Source organism: Tachysurus vachellii, chromosome 14 (assembly GCF_030014155.1).
Source record: "Tachysurus vachellii isolate PV-2020 chromosome 14, HZAU_Pvac_v1, whole genome shotgun sequence".
Classification (NCBI taxonomy): Eukaryota; Metazoa; Chordata; class Actinopteri; order Siluriformes; family Bagridae; genus Tachysurus; species Tachysurus vachellii.
In genome coordinates this window covers 15,309,123-15,322,899 of record NC_083473.1, presented here as the reverse complement: position 1 = coordinate 15,322,899, position 13,777 = coordinate 15,309,123, and the positions used below count along the sequence as shown (strand labels likewise).

Genomic DNA, 13,777 nt, shown 5'->3' with positions numbered 1-13,777 from the left:
CCTAGGTACTTATTCGCCCATACCCCGTGATATTACCTCTGCTTGAACTTCAGTGGCACATTGATTGCTTGGGGCATTTTTTCCATAACTCTCTTATCATGATAATCACCGTGTGTCAGTTTCCTCTTTGCCTACGAATGAAGTGAGACAGTGAAACTCAGAAGGCTGAACGTCTGCTCTCGAGCCACTGAGAGGAGCCCGAAAGCGTTCCGTGTACACTCGTGCCACAGAGGGGAGGTGCTGAGGCATCCCTAGCTGGGTTTATGGTGTGTAATTGTGTAGTGAGAAGGCTGTGCCCTCTGTTTCTCCTCTTAATGGCTGTTTGTGTGTTGTTTTTAGTGGCAGATTTATGTGTGGGAGGGGCGCAAGGTGAGGCACTGATTTACTGCTAGGAGGTGCCATTTGCCTGATATGTGTATGTGCACACACTTTCTGCCTGTGTGTTCCAGGTGATCGTGCAGTCTGGCCGGCAGCCCAGCGTGCTGCAGAAACTATGTCTGCTACCTTTTCAGTACTTCAGCCACCCTCACCTCATCAAAGTGCTCTTCCCTTCACTTATCAGCGCCTGCTACAACAACCAGCAGAATAAAGTCATGCTGCAGCAGGAGATGAGCTGCGTGCTCTTGGCCACATTTATACAGGTATGTTATGTTATGGGTTTACATACACTAAATACACACATCACTGCAACTGTAGTGCAGGATACATTGATGGTATACTCCCTCACACTAAAGACCGACTCACACAGTTACATAAATTACCAACATATGTACTTTTTTTCATTAATCTTTGTTTTTTTTTTTTTGTTTTTTTTTTTTGTTTTTTTTTAATAAATCCTACCACATTCATGCACTTAAGTCATGTATCTGTAGCTGATGTTTGTCTTCCAGTCTCACCAGCAGCACGTCCTCTGACCTGTAAAGCCCCCCTCTACTCCCACACACACACCTTTCCACTGTTTCTGCACAATGTCAACGTTTGACTCTTATCTCTTCAAACTCTGGCTTTGTCTCTGTTCCTGCCCTTTTGTTTTTTTGCTGCTCTTGTTACCCTCCCTTTTCCAAAGAAGCAGCCTCCACTGCAAAGATGGATGGCTTCCTCTGTCGATTTGGGTGGATTTACCTGCCACCGGTTGAGCCTCTTGTAAACAGGCCGACTCCTTCATCTTCCCCCTGACAAGCTTCCCTGCACTGGCCCACAGCCTACATTATTTATGTGGAGATTAGTGCTCACTTTGACAAGGACAGGCAATTGTCATGATATTCAAACAACGGGAAGATGCACAACATCCTGTACTATAATGTGTGATGGTTTTGTTCACAAGTTTCAAAAAGAATAGTAGTTTGTGAAGTTTGGTTAAAACCATCATTGCTGATCATTTTTTTCCATAACTGTAAGACAGAAAAAAAACCTGCTTAATATTGTGTAGGTTCGCATTTTGCCACATAATAGTTCGGACCCGATTGCGATCTGGGGAAATTGGAGGCCAAGTCACCGTCTTTGATTCTTTGTCATGTTCTTCAAACCATTCCTGAACCTTTCTTACAGTGTGGTATGGTTCTTTATCCTTCTAAATGAGGCCACTGGCATTAGATAATATTAAATGCCATAAAGGGGTTTACTTTGGTCTGCAGCAATGTTCAGGTAGGTGAAATGTGTCAAGGTAAAAAAACAAAAAAAAAACATGAATGCCAGAACCCAGGTTTTCCCAACAGAACATTCCCAAGAGCTTCAATCTGCCTCTACCACCTTGCTTTCTTTCCACACACAACACAGCTGTCTGCATGATGTAAAAGGAAATGTGGTTTATCAGACCAGGCCACCTTCTTCCACTGCTTCAAGGTCCAGTTCTGATGCTCACATGGCTATTGTAGGCACTTTCAGAAGTGGGCTCAGGTCCTGTGCAAGTCGACCAGTGGGTTCATTGCAAGCATTAACTTCAGTCATTTTTGCTACGTTTGCTCTTTTGTGAGATGAAGCCTTTTTGTGTTTTGTGAGGGCTAGCCTTTAAACTGATGGTTTTTGTAACCATTGCATTCACTCCACTCCACAAGACCTGCTGTTTTGGAGATGCTCTGACCCAGTCATCTACCATCACAATCTCTCCCTTGTCAAAATAACTCAGATCATCACACTTATTCACATCACCGGTCAGTGGTTTTAATATTGTGGTTGATCGGTGTATAGCACATACTATACATAATATACAGTATGCAGGAGTCTTTACACATTTTTGATGATAAATGTAAAAACTTTATTTTCACCCATTAAATAAGACTAGACAAAGTTCCTTATTCTAAAGGTAATAATGATGATGTGCAAAACATATAGGTAATAATTCAAACACTGCAATGTACACAGCATATTTACTTAAGATTAAGAAATGAACATGCCAAGGACCTTCAAAAATGAAGAAAAAAAAACTTTAAAAAAAACAAATGTATTTATCTGTAAACTGTGACAATCCACATATTTCTACACTTTCTAGTTGACTTTTATATTGGAACTATATGAGTTCAGATAAATTCTCAGGCATCACGTTTTTATCTGTAACAAATACCAAAACCAACACCAAAGCAGAATCAGGAATTGTTTTGGTTTATTTGGGGTTTCAGAAAGGCAAAATACTAATCGTGTAAAAAAAGTATAGAAAAGTCTCCTTCGACTTAATTCAGAACAATTGCAGACTTTATTGTGTTTTTTTTCTTGCAGGATTGTGCCTCCAGTGAGAACCAGACTGACAACAGCCCCTCAAACCAAGGTGAGTCATCTCACACATAATGAGCTTTATCTTATCCATTTTTCAGCCTCCTTGCTAGGTAGACAAGTATCTTTTGTGTAATTACCTGAATTATTATTGCTTGACAGATAGATTGCATTCCATGCCTCTCGCCCCCCAGATAATTACATAATAAATTTATATTTCCCATTTGAACAATGTAAATGAAATGTGAGTAATACTTGTTTTATTTAACTTCAATGAGAAACCCTTTGTTTGTGAGATGTGTTTGTATTCAACAAGCTTTTCTCTCCATTTCTCGTATCGTCAGAGAGGAGCGCTGCTCTGCCAAATTACTGTGAGCTGTCCAACCGCTTCCCTCGAGATCAGTGGGACTCAGCGCTTCAGTTCTTCCTCAACAAGCAGGAAGAGTAAGCGAGAAGAGGAGCACACGCTGGAATACACACACAGTTCTTCAGTGCAAGCTCCAGAGCAGTACACAGCAGACTACAGACTATTACATAGTCATTTGTTCCAGCACATTTTTCATTAAGCACAATATCAAAAACTTTCACTACATTTCAATTACTATACATGGGCTTTTAGCCAAGTCTGGCAAGTATGTGCCTGCACGTAGCAACTGATTTTTGGAACTGGATTTTCTTAGATCTCTTTAATAACGGTGCATTTAACCAAATAACTACATAATAAATTGAGATTAACTTTTTGGATGAGTACACTGTAATAAACCGTCCTTACAATGCAAATACTTAAGGGCGGCATAACAAGTTGCGTTTATAAAGTTGTTTGACTGTATGAACCTATTTGCTATGTAAATATACAGTTATTAGGAGCTGTCAGTTTCAAGTGAAATCAGTTGTCTTCTGAATGAATGGATCTGTTGAAACAGATTTTTTTGGAGTGCACAATAGTTTACTGTTCTTCTTCCCAAGTTGAATGTTGATTTTTGTGGTTTATTAATTGTACGGTTTGTACTTTGTTTTGTAAATAAAAGGTGTTATTTCTTTAATTATAGGATTTATTGTATTTCTGTTCAGAGTACACCAAGTTACTGTTACAAGATTGTGTGTGTGTGTGTGTGTGAGTGTGTGAGTGAGTGAGAGAGAGATATTAAATTGCTATGCATAAAAAAAGAACAGTGAATAATAAAAAAGAACAGTGAATTTATTTGTTGAAGTTTATAGTCTAGAGTCTGGACTTCTTTCCTATGTTTAATACATATAATTTATACAGCCTTATTATACATATTTACATTTAATTCATTTGCCACAAATATCACATAAGGTATATTTTAAATGACATTCTGTTGACTTTTTTCTTTGTATTTCTCCCTGAGAAGTGAAGCACTTTATTTGCAGAAACTGTTTTTCCTCTCATTTAATGAAATATTAAAAAAGCCTGTGTTGTACCTTGTTGTCTTGTGTTTAATGATTACAAGATTGAAAATGATTTCAGTAGGGACATGTGCATGGTAAGACGAGAAACGTTTGCACCATGGTTTGTTAGTATGATTGAAAATTGGTTTGTTGTTCATCCACATATTTTCTCTCATGTCATTCAGAATATATGATGGAGACACAGTCCATGATTGTGCAGGCAGATGTTTATCCCTGTGCTTGTGTTTTCACTGTGGAGATGGGAACTTATCAGATGAGATATAAATCAGCTCTGCAAAATGTGATAATGAATGTAACGCTAACGTGTGCAAGCAGCATAAACGTGTCTGATTTTGAACAGTACTTGCTGAAGCAAATTCTGGAAACAATCTGCTCTTTTCTCTTTGTTTGAGCTGCAGGTTTTAGCTGAAAAGTCTTGGTAGTGTAGATTTAGTTGTCTGTCTCCTGGATAAGCCACATTAAGACTGAAATTTGACATGTGGGCAAAACGGCACAGTGAAAGGGCTCAAAAACAGATTCAATTCCTCGGTGTGGCCTCAGGGCACCACAAACAGCCGTGTGTGTCTTTTTTTTATTTGTTTTTTTTATTTTTTATAAACTGGTGTGCTTCCACCAGTTACCCACTGCTGCCTATGAGTCACTTTATACATTAGTGTGTCAACATGAGCTGGAGACTCTCAGGTCAGATCCTCCCCAGTCACTGTTTCACACACACCCATATCTGTCTGTCCATTCAGAACTGTGTCTCCACAACAATAGATCTCTGTCAAGTGTGTTTGTGTGTGAAGGCACAAAGAGATGGTGTGTATATAAAAAAAATATATATATATATGTTTCAGCAGTTTCTCTTCAACTCGTTCTTCAACTTCTGAGATTGTGTTAAACGACAGATTGACTAGACAATTTATGGTCAATCTGTCCTTCTTCTAGGCTTAGTATCCTACCTATAATTATATAATATTTCCCCTTTAATAACAGTGCTTGCAGTAACACACTCCTGCTTTACTGGATATGTTGTTTTGCTTTAATCGTCTTTGTGCCTTTATTTTTCATGGAACTAAAATGTTTTAAAATGATGCAGTTTTCAAAGGGACAGCATTTCTTTTCGATTCTGATGTGTAGAAACGCATTGATTAGCTCTGTAAACTCATACTTCTGTACTAAATAGCAGGATTGGCACTTCAGGATCCGAGCTGTACATTTTTCTATATTATGAAATAAAATTCATCTCTCAAGTGACCAAAAATTACCTGTTTTTCTTTTGGTCATTTTTTTCGTTTGCATTTGATTAGATAAAAATATATGTGCTATTTTTTCTAAGCAATTAATAATGAATAATTTGAATCATTTTAATACTGAAACAGATATTATCTCTTCACGTCGAGGTTTTGTGTAGCCCAGAGTCACTGCAACGAATTCAATAAAAAAAAAAAATACTCTTGACTTTTCAGCACATTTACTGCTCTGGGTTTGGGTTCGGTTTTAAATTCTCCAAAATTAAAACAAGAAGGAAAGTTAGCTCAGAGTCTGAAGATTTGAATTGAACAAAAATATTTCTAGACAAATATTGTCCAGATGTTGACATTTTGTCTGATTAAATGTGGATATTTCGACCGTCTGTATTATGGATAGTTTTGCTAGTTTGGAATCATTGATTTACCCAAAAAGCCTTTTTTTAAAAATAAGACTTTTGCAGATTTCTGTTTTCTGATTTCTCCAAACATTATTTAACCAACATTTTAGACACAAATACGTTTGTAATAATAGGTCATTTATTTGTGATTTCTTTTTTAAAATACGAACAATTTGTTGAAATGCACATTAATTGATACGCTCATGTAATTAGCTTTGCAAAATTCAGTTTGGGAAAGAATGCCGTTTAGTTTTTGGTAATATAATATAATATTATATAATAATATATAATAATAGTCAGAGACTCGTATGCTGTATATATAGTCTTTGACTATTTTTCTTCCATAGTCGCAATATTTGAAATTAATAACGTTTACCGAAATAGTTTCTCATAAAAAAAATTAAATGTTATAATAATAATAATAATAATAATAATAATAATAATAATAATAATAATAATAATAATGTATTTAACGTATTGTTTTCTATTACGAAACGAATCTATATATCTAACTATCTGTCTATCTATCTATATATCTATCTATCTGTTTGTCTACAATCGGATAAACATAATATTCTTTTAACTGAAGTTATCTGAAGCCTGAACAGTAGGCTAATTTTTCACCGTCTCCTTTTTTCTTGTCAAAATAAAAAAATAACAGTTTCAGCTGGTGAGAATATAAAACTCAGAGTGATTTAATAGGCAGTAGGTCGCAGGTTGACCTCCGAATCTCCGGGCAGATGGGAATGAAACTGTGGCCGCAGGGTTTGTAGAGGGAGTTGCTGTACAGTTCGTTGTTGTTGTAGCTGTGTGTGTGTGTGTGTGTGTGTGTGTGTGTGTGTGTGTGTGTGTGTGTGTGTGTGTGTGTGTGTGTGTGCAGGTGATGCCGAGCGCAGATAAGACGCCGCCCATCTCCCCTCTGTCTAGACTCGCGCCTTTACGAGCCTAATGCTCAGTGCTCACGACTGGGAGGCCAAGCGACACTCTCAATATCCGCTTCTACACCCGATCCGCGCGCTGATAACGCGGATATCTACGAAAGGTTACATCTGACAGTTCAGGCAACTATGAATCGCTTTATAGCGTCTTGGCTCTTTGCCAAGATGTGGGTCACCTAACAGAGGGTGAGAAGAGCCAAACCAAGATCAGGGGCTAAGAATCATTTAGAACCAAACACATCTCCTCTTCACACACTCAGAAAAAAGTTACTGAATTGTATCGCCAGGTAGAAAAATGGTGGTGGTGGTGATAGTGTACCTAGTGTATATTATGTCCACATTTCCTGGTGAAAATACAATGTACAAAAGATTTACAACATTTCACCCCAGAGACAGGGAAAGGTACAGTTTAGTATCCCTTTTCTGAACGTCCTCAACCACCGTGATTTAAACTAGGAATGAAGATTAGCTCGTTATTGCCAGCCAGACTATTGACATTTTGCATAGGCTGCTTCTGTATCTGTATTGATTAGGGACAAAGACACCTTCTCACACTATTCATCAAACCATTGTGAGTCCCACAGTCTCAAAAAAAGGCTACTAACTGTATATTTTTCTGTGGCTAGGTCTGAAATCCTCAAGGGTACATCTATTGTACTGTTATACGTGTACATAGTGTACTTTTTAAAATGATTTACTGGACATAAATGGACAGTATTTAGTTTTAGGGTACAGATTTAAAGGTAAGATACCTGCACATTTCTAGGTAAGTGGTTCAGACTTATGGTACAAAAGGTGTACGTTTCACAGTAGGGAAAAATAAAATATAGTTTCTTACCATTTTTTCTGAGATTATATTGATACACAATAAAAATGCCATTTTACCAATGACTCATTTCCCCCTCAATTAATTCTCTAATTATGCGTTCCTCTATTTAATTAATTCTCTAATTATGCGTCCCTATAATTAATTAATTCTCTAAAAATTGAGTTATTATTTCATGTAACAAATATATCCTGAATCAAAACCAATAAATTATATTATTCTGTTCAGAATGCTTTTGTTTTGTTGGTTTTTTTATGAAAAAAAAAATTATAATTCCTGAATTCTTATATAATCCAAATAATTCTTTACCTTATTGAAATCAGATAGCAGAACATTCAGGCTAAATGCCATTCACTGATATTTAATTCACCATTTTTGGTGTGGTGTTGAAGTCTGTCCTGTAGATCGATATGCTGTTGTCCACTAATAAAATCCCGAAAAGTTATTTTTTTGATTGGTGATTCTTTTTAAAGTTCTAGATATCTTCGCATGCAAAGTTTTTTCTCAGACATAAACAACACTTAGAATAGTTTATTAAGGTCATTTCTTAATTCTCGTTCGGACTCTTGTCCTGACAATAAATAACAATAACTTACTTTTTTCTCTCGAGAAGTTCAAACAATTTGTCCTCCATCCGTAAAGTTAAAATAGTTTACATGTCACTTTTATACATTGTCTTCGGAGATCATGCGCATTAAGACAAACGTGGCTCTGTTGTCTCACTGAATTAGGGAAATGTCACCGGGTGTTGATAAAACTACATAATGAATACTGGTAAAGACATTATTGTTATTTGGTATGTTGTTGTCAGAGGGTCAGCTTGTTCATATTCCTCGGGAAGATCTCGGATCCGTGTGGGTTCCAGCCTTTACGCCTGGAGTAAACGCGTATGGAGAGTCCCTGTGGTTTGTCTCCGTGCTTTGTTTTGTTTTTTTGGCAGACTTGTGCGTTCCGAGTTTAATCCACAATGTTGCTGTATGTTGTTTTCCGTGATTCAGTCGTGTTCCTCAGGTGGAGGTGGTGAGGTGCTTTGTGTTCATGCAGATCAGGGTGGGGTTCAGCATGCTGGGGTGGACAGAGGTCGCAGGACTCCATCACGTCTCCACAGGGCTTGACACCATGCTGTTGGGGGTGTCGGGTAACTGTGATGACAGCGAAGTCACATCACTGCCCGAAGAAGTGCCCAGAGAGCCCGATTCAGAAAAGGACACCTTTACAGAGTGGGGAAAAACTGGCATTTAGTATAACTGGCAGACCTATACACAAAAAAACAACAACAAAAAAAACAAACATATTTTTGTATTTACAAATGCGACGTGCTGAAGCTGGAAATTAGCTTACAGAGAAATCTATCGTCAGATTTTAAATAATTTACACAAACTATTGAGCATATATTATTACAAATTAGCTAAAGAACTTTTTTCAGTAGAACCGTTTACAGCATTACTCTATTTCCTAATACCACAGTAAACAAAGAAGAATTAAAATACCTTTTCAAATCATGTATGATACGTCATGATTTTTTTTCATTTAATGCGATTATATATTTATGAGACGAAAACATAGAACATCCATGCTCTTTGGGCTATTAAAATCTTTTTCTTCTAATCATCCGGTTTTGGTGCTTATATTTTGTTTTTAAAGTTTGCATATATTATCATATATTTAAATATGCGTTGTGAGAATTTTGTTCAAACATCCTACACCAAACCGGTGCATCAAAAAAAATGACCAAAAAAAAAGTATAATATCTTATATAATTATACAGCTGAGAGCTCATGTTTGCAAATCCCTTGGACAATTGTTAAGAACACTATAAACATACAGTTAAAATATATACAATATATAAAATATTTTGCTCATTTTCCTTAACTATATCACAAGTCAGTCTAACTAAAGCAGCAAAATAGTGTCAAATAAAAATGAACAGTGAAAAGAACAGTTTAAAGGTCTGAGTTTCCCTTCCTGACTGTGATATAAATATTCTCTAAAACATGTCCACCCTTTTCCTTAAGAACTGCCTCCAAACTCTTTTATATTCTCTGAGCTGGTTTGGATCCTCTCAGTTGCAATATTCGCCTCCTTTTTCTTCTTGACACATCTGTTCTAACTCTGCCAGATTGCTAGATTAGTCCATTCTTTTGGATATATCTTTTAGAACTTTGCCAGATGTCATATACCATACACTGCCAGGTCTGGAGACCAAGAGGGCGCATGACAAAGCTTTGACTTCTTGCATATGATTCTTTGACAATGAACGATCTATTTTTTTCCTGTTTAATTTAAGGAGCCTATTATTAGCACTAGTTTCAGCATAGGCCCATATTTAATTTACCTTTCCTGTTTTTGCTTCTTTCAGGATAAATTGTATTTATTTGCAGGTAAATTGTAAGCTATAAGTAGGCACACATTTCATTTTTTTACCCAAGGACCATTGGGACGCATTTTATTTTTTCCACTCAGCTGTAACGATTTACAGTTTGTCTTTTATCTAAATTGAAGATAACATAATGAGCTTGAAGTGAAGGTGAATCTTTGTACCAGCTGCTGAAAGGCGGGCTGCTCCAGGTCACTCTGTAGTGCGAACTCGCTCAGCGCTTTCCACGGAGGCTGGTACGTCTGCACTTCTACAGGATTCCCCTGCACCGTGTTATCATGCCGAATAGGACTACCTGCCACTAGAGGTGTCCCTGTTAGGCCTTGAAGATTCTGTGGGTAGCAGAAGAAACGAATTTATAAAATTAATTAAATATATATAGATATATAAATAAATGATGTATTTGCTTTTTGCACTCATGGTGTAGCACAAGTTTAGAAAATACATTTTTATTTGTAATTATTATTGCACTTAATTTTTCTCGTGTGCAAAGATTTTCTGTTGAGGAACGGGATTCTTACGAAAGCGGAGTCTTACGGTTTTGTCGCTGTGCTGCTGCTGCTGGAGTTGTTTCATGAGCATGGACCTCTTCTTGTCCTTGCAGCGTTTGTTCTGGAACCACACGCGGATAACTCGAGGGCTGAGGCCTGTCATCTCTACCAGCTGTTCCTTCATGAGCGCGTCGGGTCGCGGGTTGGCGTTATAGCATGTGCGCAATGTGTGCAGCTGCTTCTCGTTCAGCACAGTGCGCACCCTAGTCGTCTTCTCCGACTGCTTGTGGACGTGGTTGCGGTGTGGGGGCTGGCGCACAGGTACCGGCTCTGCCAACAAACAAACCGCAATACAGTCTCGACTTTAGGAAATGTCATTATCCACATAATAACATACCCAGGACGCTGCACATAGCTGTGCGCCAAAATATGCAAACACATTAATCAAAGCAATACTGAGTAAAAAATGTGCTTTGTGTGGGATACAGAAATAGTTGATCATCAACATGTTTGCATCGAGGTAGCAACAGCTCGTGTGGTACATTAAAGATGATTATATAAATTATATTTGAGTAATCATAGCATACCATCTCAACCCTAAAATAAACAAAATGCAAGGACGACATTCATAACATAATTCATCAGTTAGCTTCTAAGTACACCAGTCACCTCAATAAACAGAAAACACAATTTTTATATCCACTATCTAATTATATGTTTAACCCTTACAGTTATGTGAAATTTGTCTGCATAGAAAAATAAATACGGCAGGAATGTATGCCAACAGCTCTTTTTTACCTTTGCTAAACACTTTTTTCATATTGCAGATTCTTTAGGTCTTAATGTATTTTTAAGAAATATATTAGCAGCACAAAATTCAAGCATTTTAAATGTTTAAAAACTTATCCACATTGATTTGAATAAATCCTTTGAATAAATGTGGTGTTGTATTTTTGTTTGTTTTTTTTGTTTACAGTTTTTCACTCAAAATGCAAGTCAGTAAAAAATAGTCTTAACAACTGTTTTTAAGAATGTTACTAATAATGTTACTAAAATTATAAATGCATTAAATACACATGTTAAGCGTTGCTTATAAATCCCACATTATTATTATTATTATTATTATTATTATTATTATTATTATTATTATTATTATTATTACATTTTAATAATATTGTCTGCAGAATGAGTTAATGAGCTCACCGGCCATGTGCAGGGCTCTGGTTGAGTGTGTGTTGCCCGGGCTGATAGGTGGACTTCCCGACGCGGCGCGCTCCAGCAGCAGCCCGTGGTCAGCCCGGCACAGCAGCTCCTCTTCCCGCAAAGAGAACTCATCTCCCGGCAGGAGGTGTCTGCTGCACACCGAGCACCTGAAGCACTCCATGTGGTAAACGTTGTCCCGTGCACGCATTACCAGGTCACTGCTGCAGAAGCCCACGTTACATTTCGCACATTTAATACCGAATAACCTGCAAAGAACAAAGTAAACAATAAGCTAAGTAAGATTCACATTCCCAAGTGAACGAATTTGATTTTATTGTATAATTATAATAAAAATAGTAGTAGTAGTAGTAATAATAATAATAATAATAATAATAATAATAATAATAATAATAATAATAATAATAATAATAATAATAATAATGATAATAATAATAATTGTGACAGCACCACATTTTATAATTACATTTTTTTTAAACAAGCCTCTATATGTCTATAAAGTATTAGCAATATTATAATCCTTTGAAAACAATGTTATTCGTTTATTCAGACATTTTAGTAGAACAAACAGAACATGTTCCACTGCAAACTACAACTTCGGAAATACAGCATTACAAATCCTACAAAATAAGCCTGAGACGCATAGATTCACAATTAGTCATAAAAATAACATTGAATTGCAACACTGCATATTTTTTCTGCATGTGCTTGCCAATTTTAGCTTTCCAGTTTATAGGTTTATCCTTAAATTCCTCATCTGCAAATTGTGGAAAGCAGGGGGACGTCTACCTTACGTAGTCTCTTTTGCAGTAGGTCTTGCCGTCGCGGACGAAGCAAGTGCACGTCTCGTCCAGGTACTGACTGCACTCTGCGCACTTCAGACACGCTGCGTGCCACTCCAGGTCCGGGGAGACCCGCAGGATATACTGGTCATGGATCTGACTTCCGCAGCCCACACACATGGCGATCCCGGTCTTCTCTGCGTGCAAACGCGCGAATTAAAGCCATAACCTGCACCCAACTCCAGCGCTACATATCCTCATGTTCAACGATCAATTCATGTGTCTGCCTTCATGCATTCTGCATTGCAATGCGTTTCGTTCACAAGTCCATGCATGCCACCCTAACAACATATTTCCCCCATTTATTTGTGGAATCATTGTTACCATTTCATTACACTAGTTGATGATGCTGTCTCGCCGCAATAAGAACGCAAAAAGTACCGGAGAGAAATCTATCATTTTCTTTTAAGACCTATACAAAAATTCGAACAATGCTGGTACAACCTTAACATTAGACGCGCATGCCTTCATTGAACCTTATTTCCAAACCGCGTCACACTTTGTGTAGAAAACAACTATCAACCATAGAATCCTTTTACATAACAAACATGGCACTTACTTTTTGAATGATCCCCCATATCACCCAAGAAAGAAGAATGAAGTAGAATATCCAGCATAAAGGATGGTCAGTGCGCACTGCTATAGACCAAGAGACACAGTGGGAGTGGGGCAGCGGCCCGTGCACATCGAGAACTTGTAGCCGATCCGCGAGCTGCGGCGGCCCACGCGTGCCGTGACGTCACACGCAAACTCGGACCGCGTTCCGTGTAGTGTGTGGGGGAGGAGGTCCGAGGACGCGGGCTGTGTGTGTGTGTGTGTGAGTGTGTGTGTGTGTGTGTTTTATACATAACATTATATATAACATTATTTTATACATAACTGACAAATACAGCTTGTGAACAGTTTTTTTTCTTCATATTACAGTTCTGTATTAATGTGTGAAAATTCCAATTGTAAAATGCATTAAAATATATATGCATCTTCATTATTCTGAGAGACATTTAATAAATTAAAGCACACCTTATTTTCTACCACATCATCTATAAACCTAGACTGTCTCAAAAAAAAGGTAAAATAAGTAAAATATGGTTTTATGATGATGACGACGACGACAACAATAACAACAACAACAACAACAACAATAATAATAATAACAATCATAACAATAATAATAATAATAATAATAATAATAATAATAATAATAATAATAATAATAATAATAATAATAATAATAATAATTATGAATCATTAACTGTATTCTGTTTGTTTTAAAATAAACACTGGTCTACATAATAATGAAATGAATACGCCC

At 37.1% G+C, this 13,777-nt stretch overlaps 2 protein-coding genes across 4 annotated transcripts in view; one reads left to right on the top strand and one right to left on the bottom strand.

The window, feature by feature from the left end:
* scaper (S-phase cyclin A-associated protein in the ER) overlaps positions 1–3,749 on the top strand; it is an 87,243-nt gene extending 83,494 nt beyond the window's left edge. For all 3 annotated transcript variants that reach the window (XM_060886433.1, XM_060886434.1, XM_060886436.1), the window contains exons 29-31: positions 450–641; positions 2,713–2,761; positions 3,051–3,749. In XM_060886433.1, coding sequence (XP_060742416.1) covers positions 450–641; positions 2,713–2,761; positions 3,051–3,154 — 345 coding nt within the window. In that variant the 3' untranslated portion in view covers positions 3,155–3,749. The remainder of the gene's footprint in view (positions 1–449; positions 642–2,712; positions 2,762–3,050) is intronic.
* A 4,301-nt stretch (positions 3,750–8,050) lies between these two features.
* On the bottom strand, positions 8,051–13,175 carry isl2a (ISL LIM homeobox 2a). Its single transcript, XM_060886624.1, has 6 exons — positions 13,025–13,175; positions 12,413–12,602; positions 11,606–11,871; positions 10,449–10,732; positions 10,076–10,243; positions 8,051–8,745 (listed from the first exon to the last, which is right to left on the bottom strand). Exons 1-6 carry the CDS (start codon positions 13,080–13,082, stop codon positions 8,629–8,631), a joined length of 1,083 nt encoding a protein of 360 aa, XP_060742607.1. The 5' UTR covers positions 13,083–13,175; the 3' UTR covers positions 8,051–8,628.
* Between the last annotated feature and the right edge of the window lie 602 nt (positions 13,176–13,777).

Bases quoted from the DNA above. Each gene is read 5' to 3' on its own strand.
- isl2a (XM_060886624.1), bottom strand. From the start codon at position 13,082: ATGCTGGATATTCTACTTCATTCTTCTTTCTTGGGTGATATGGGGGAT. The intron at 10,733-11,605 runs GTGAGCTCATTA...GTTTGTTGGCAG, and splicing joins CAGAGCCCTGCACATGGCCG to AGCCGGTACCTGTGCGCCAG. The intron at 8,746-10,075 runs GTACAAAGATTC...CACTCTGTAAAG, and splicing joins AGCCCGCCTTTCAGCAGCTG to GTGTCCTTTTCTGAATCGGG.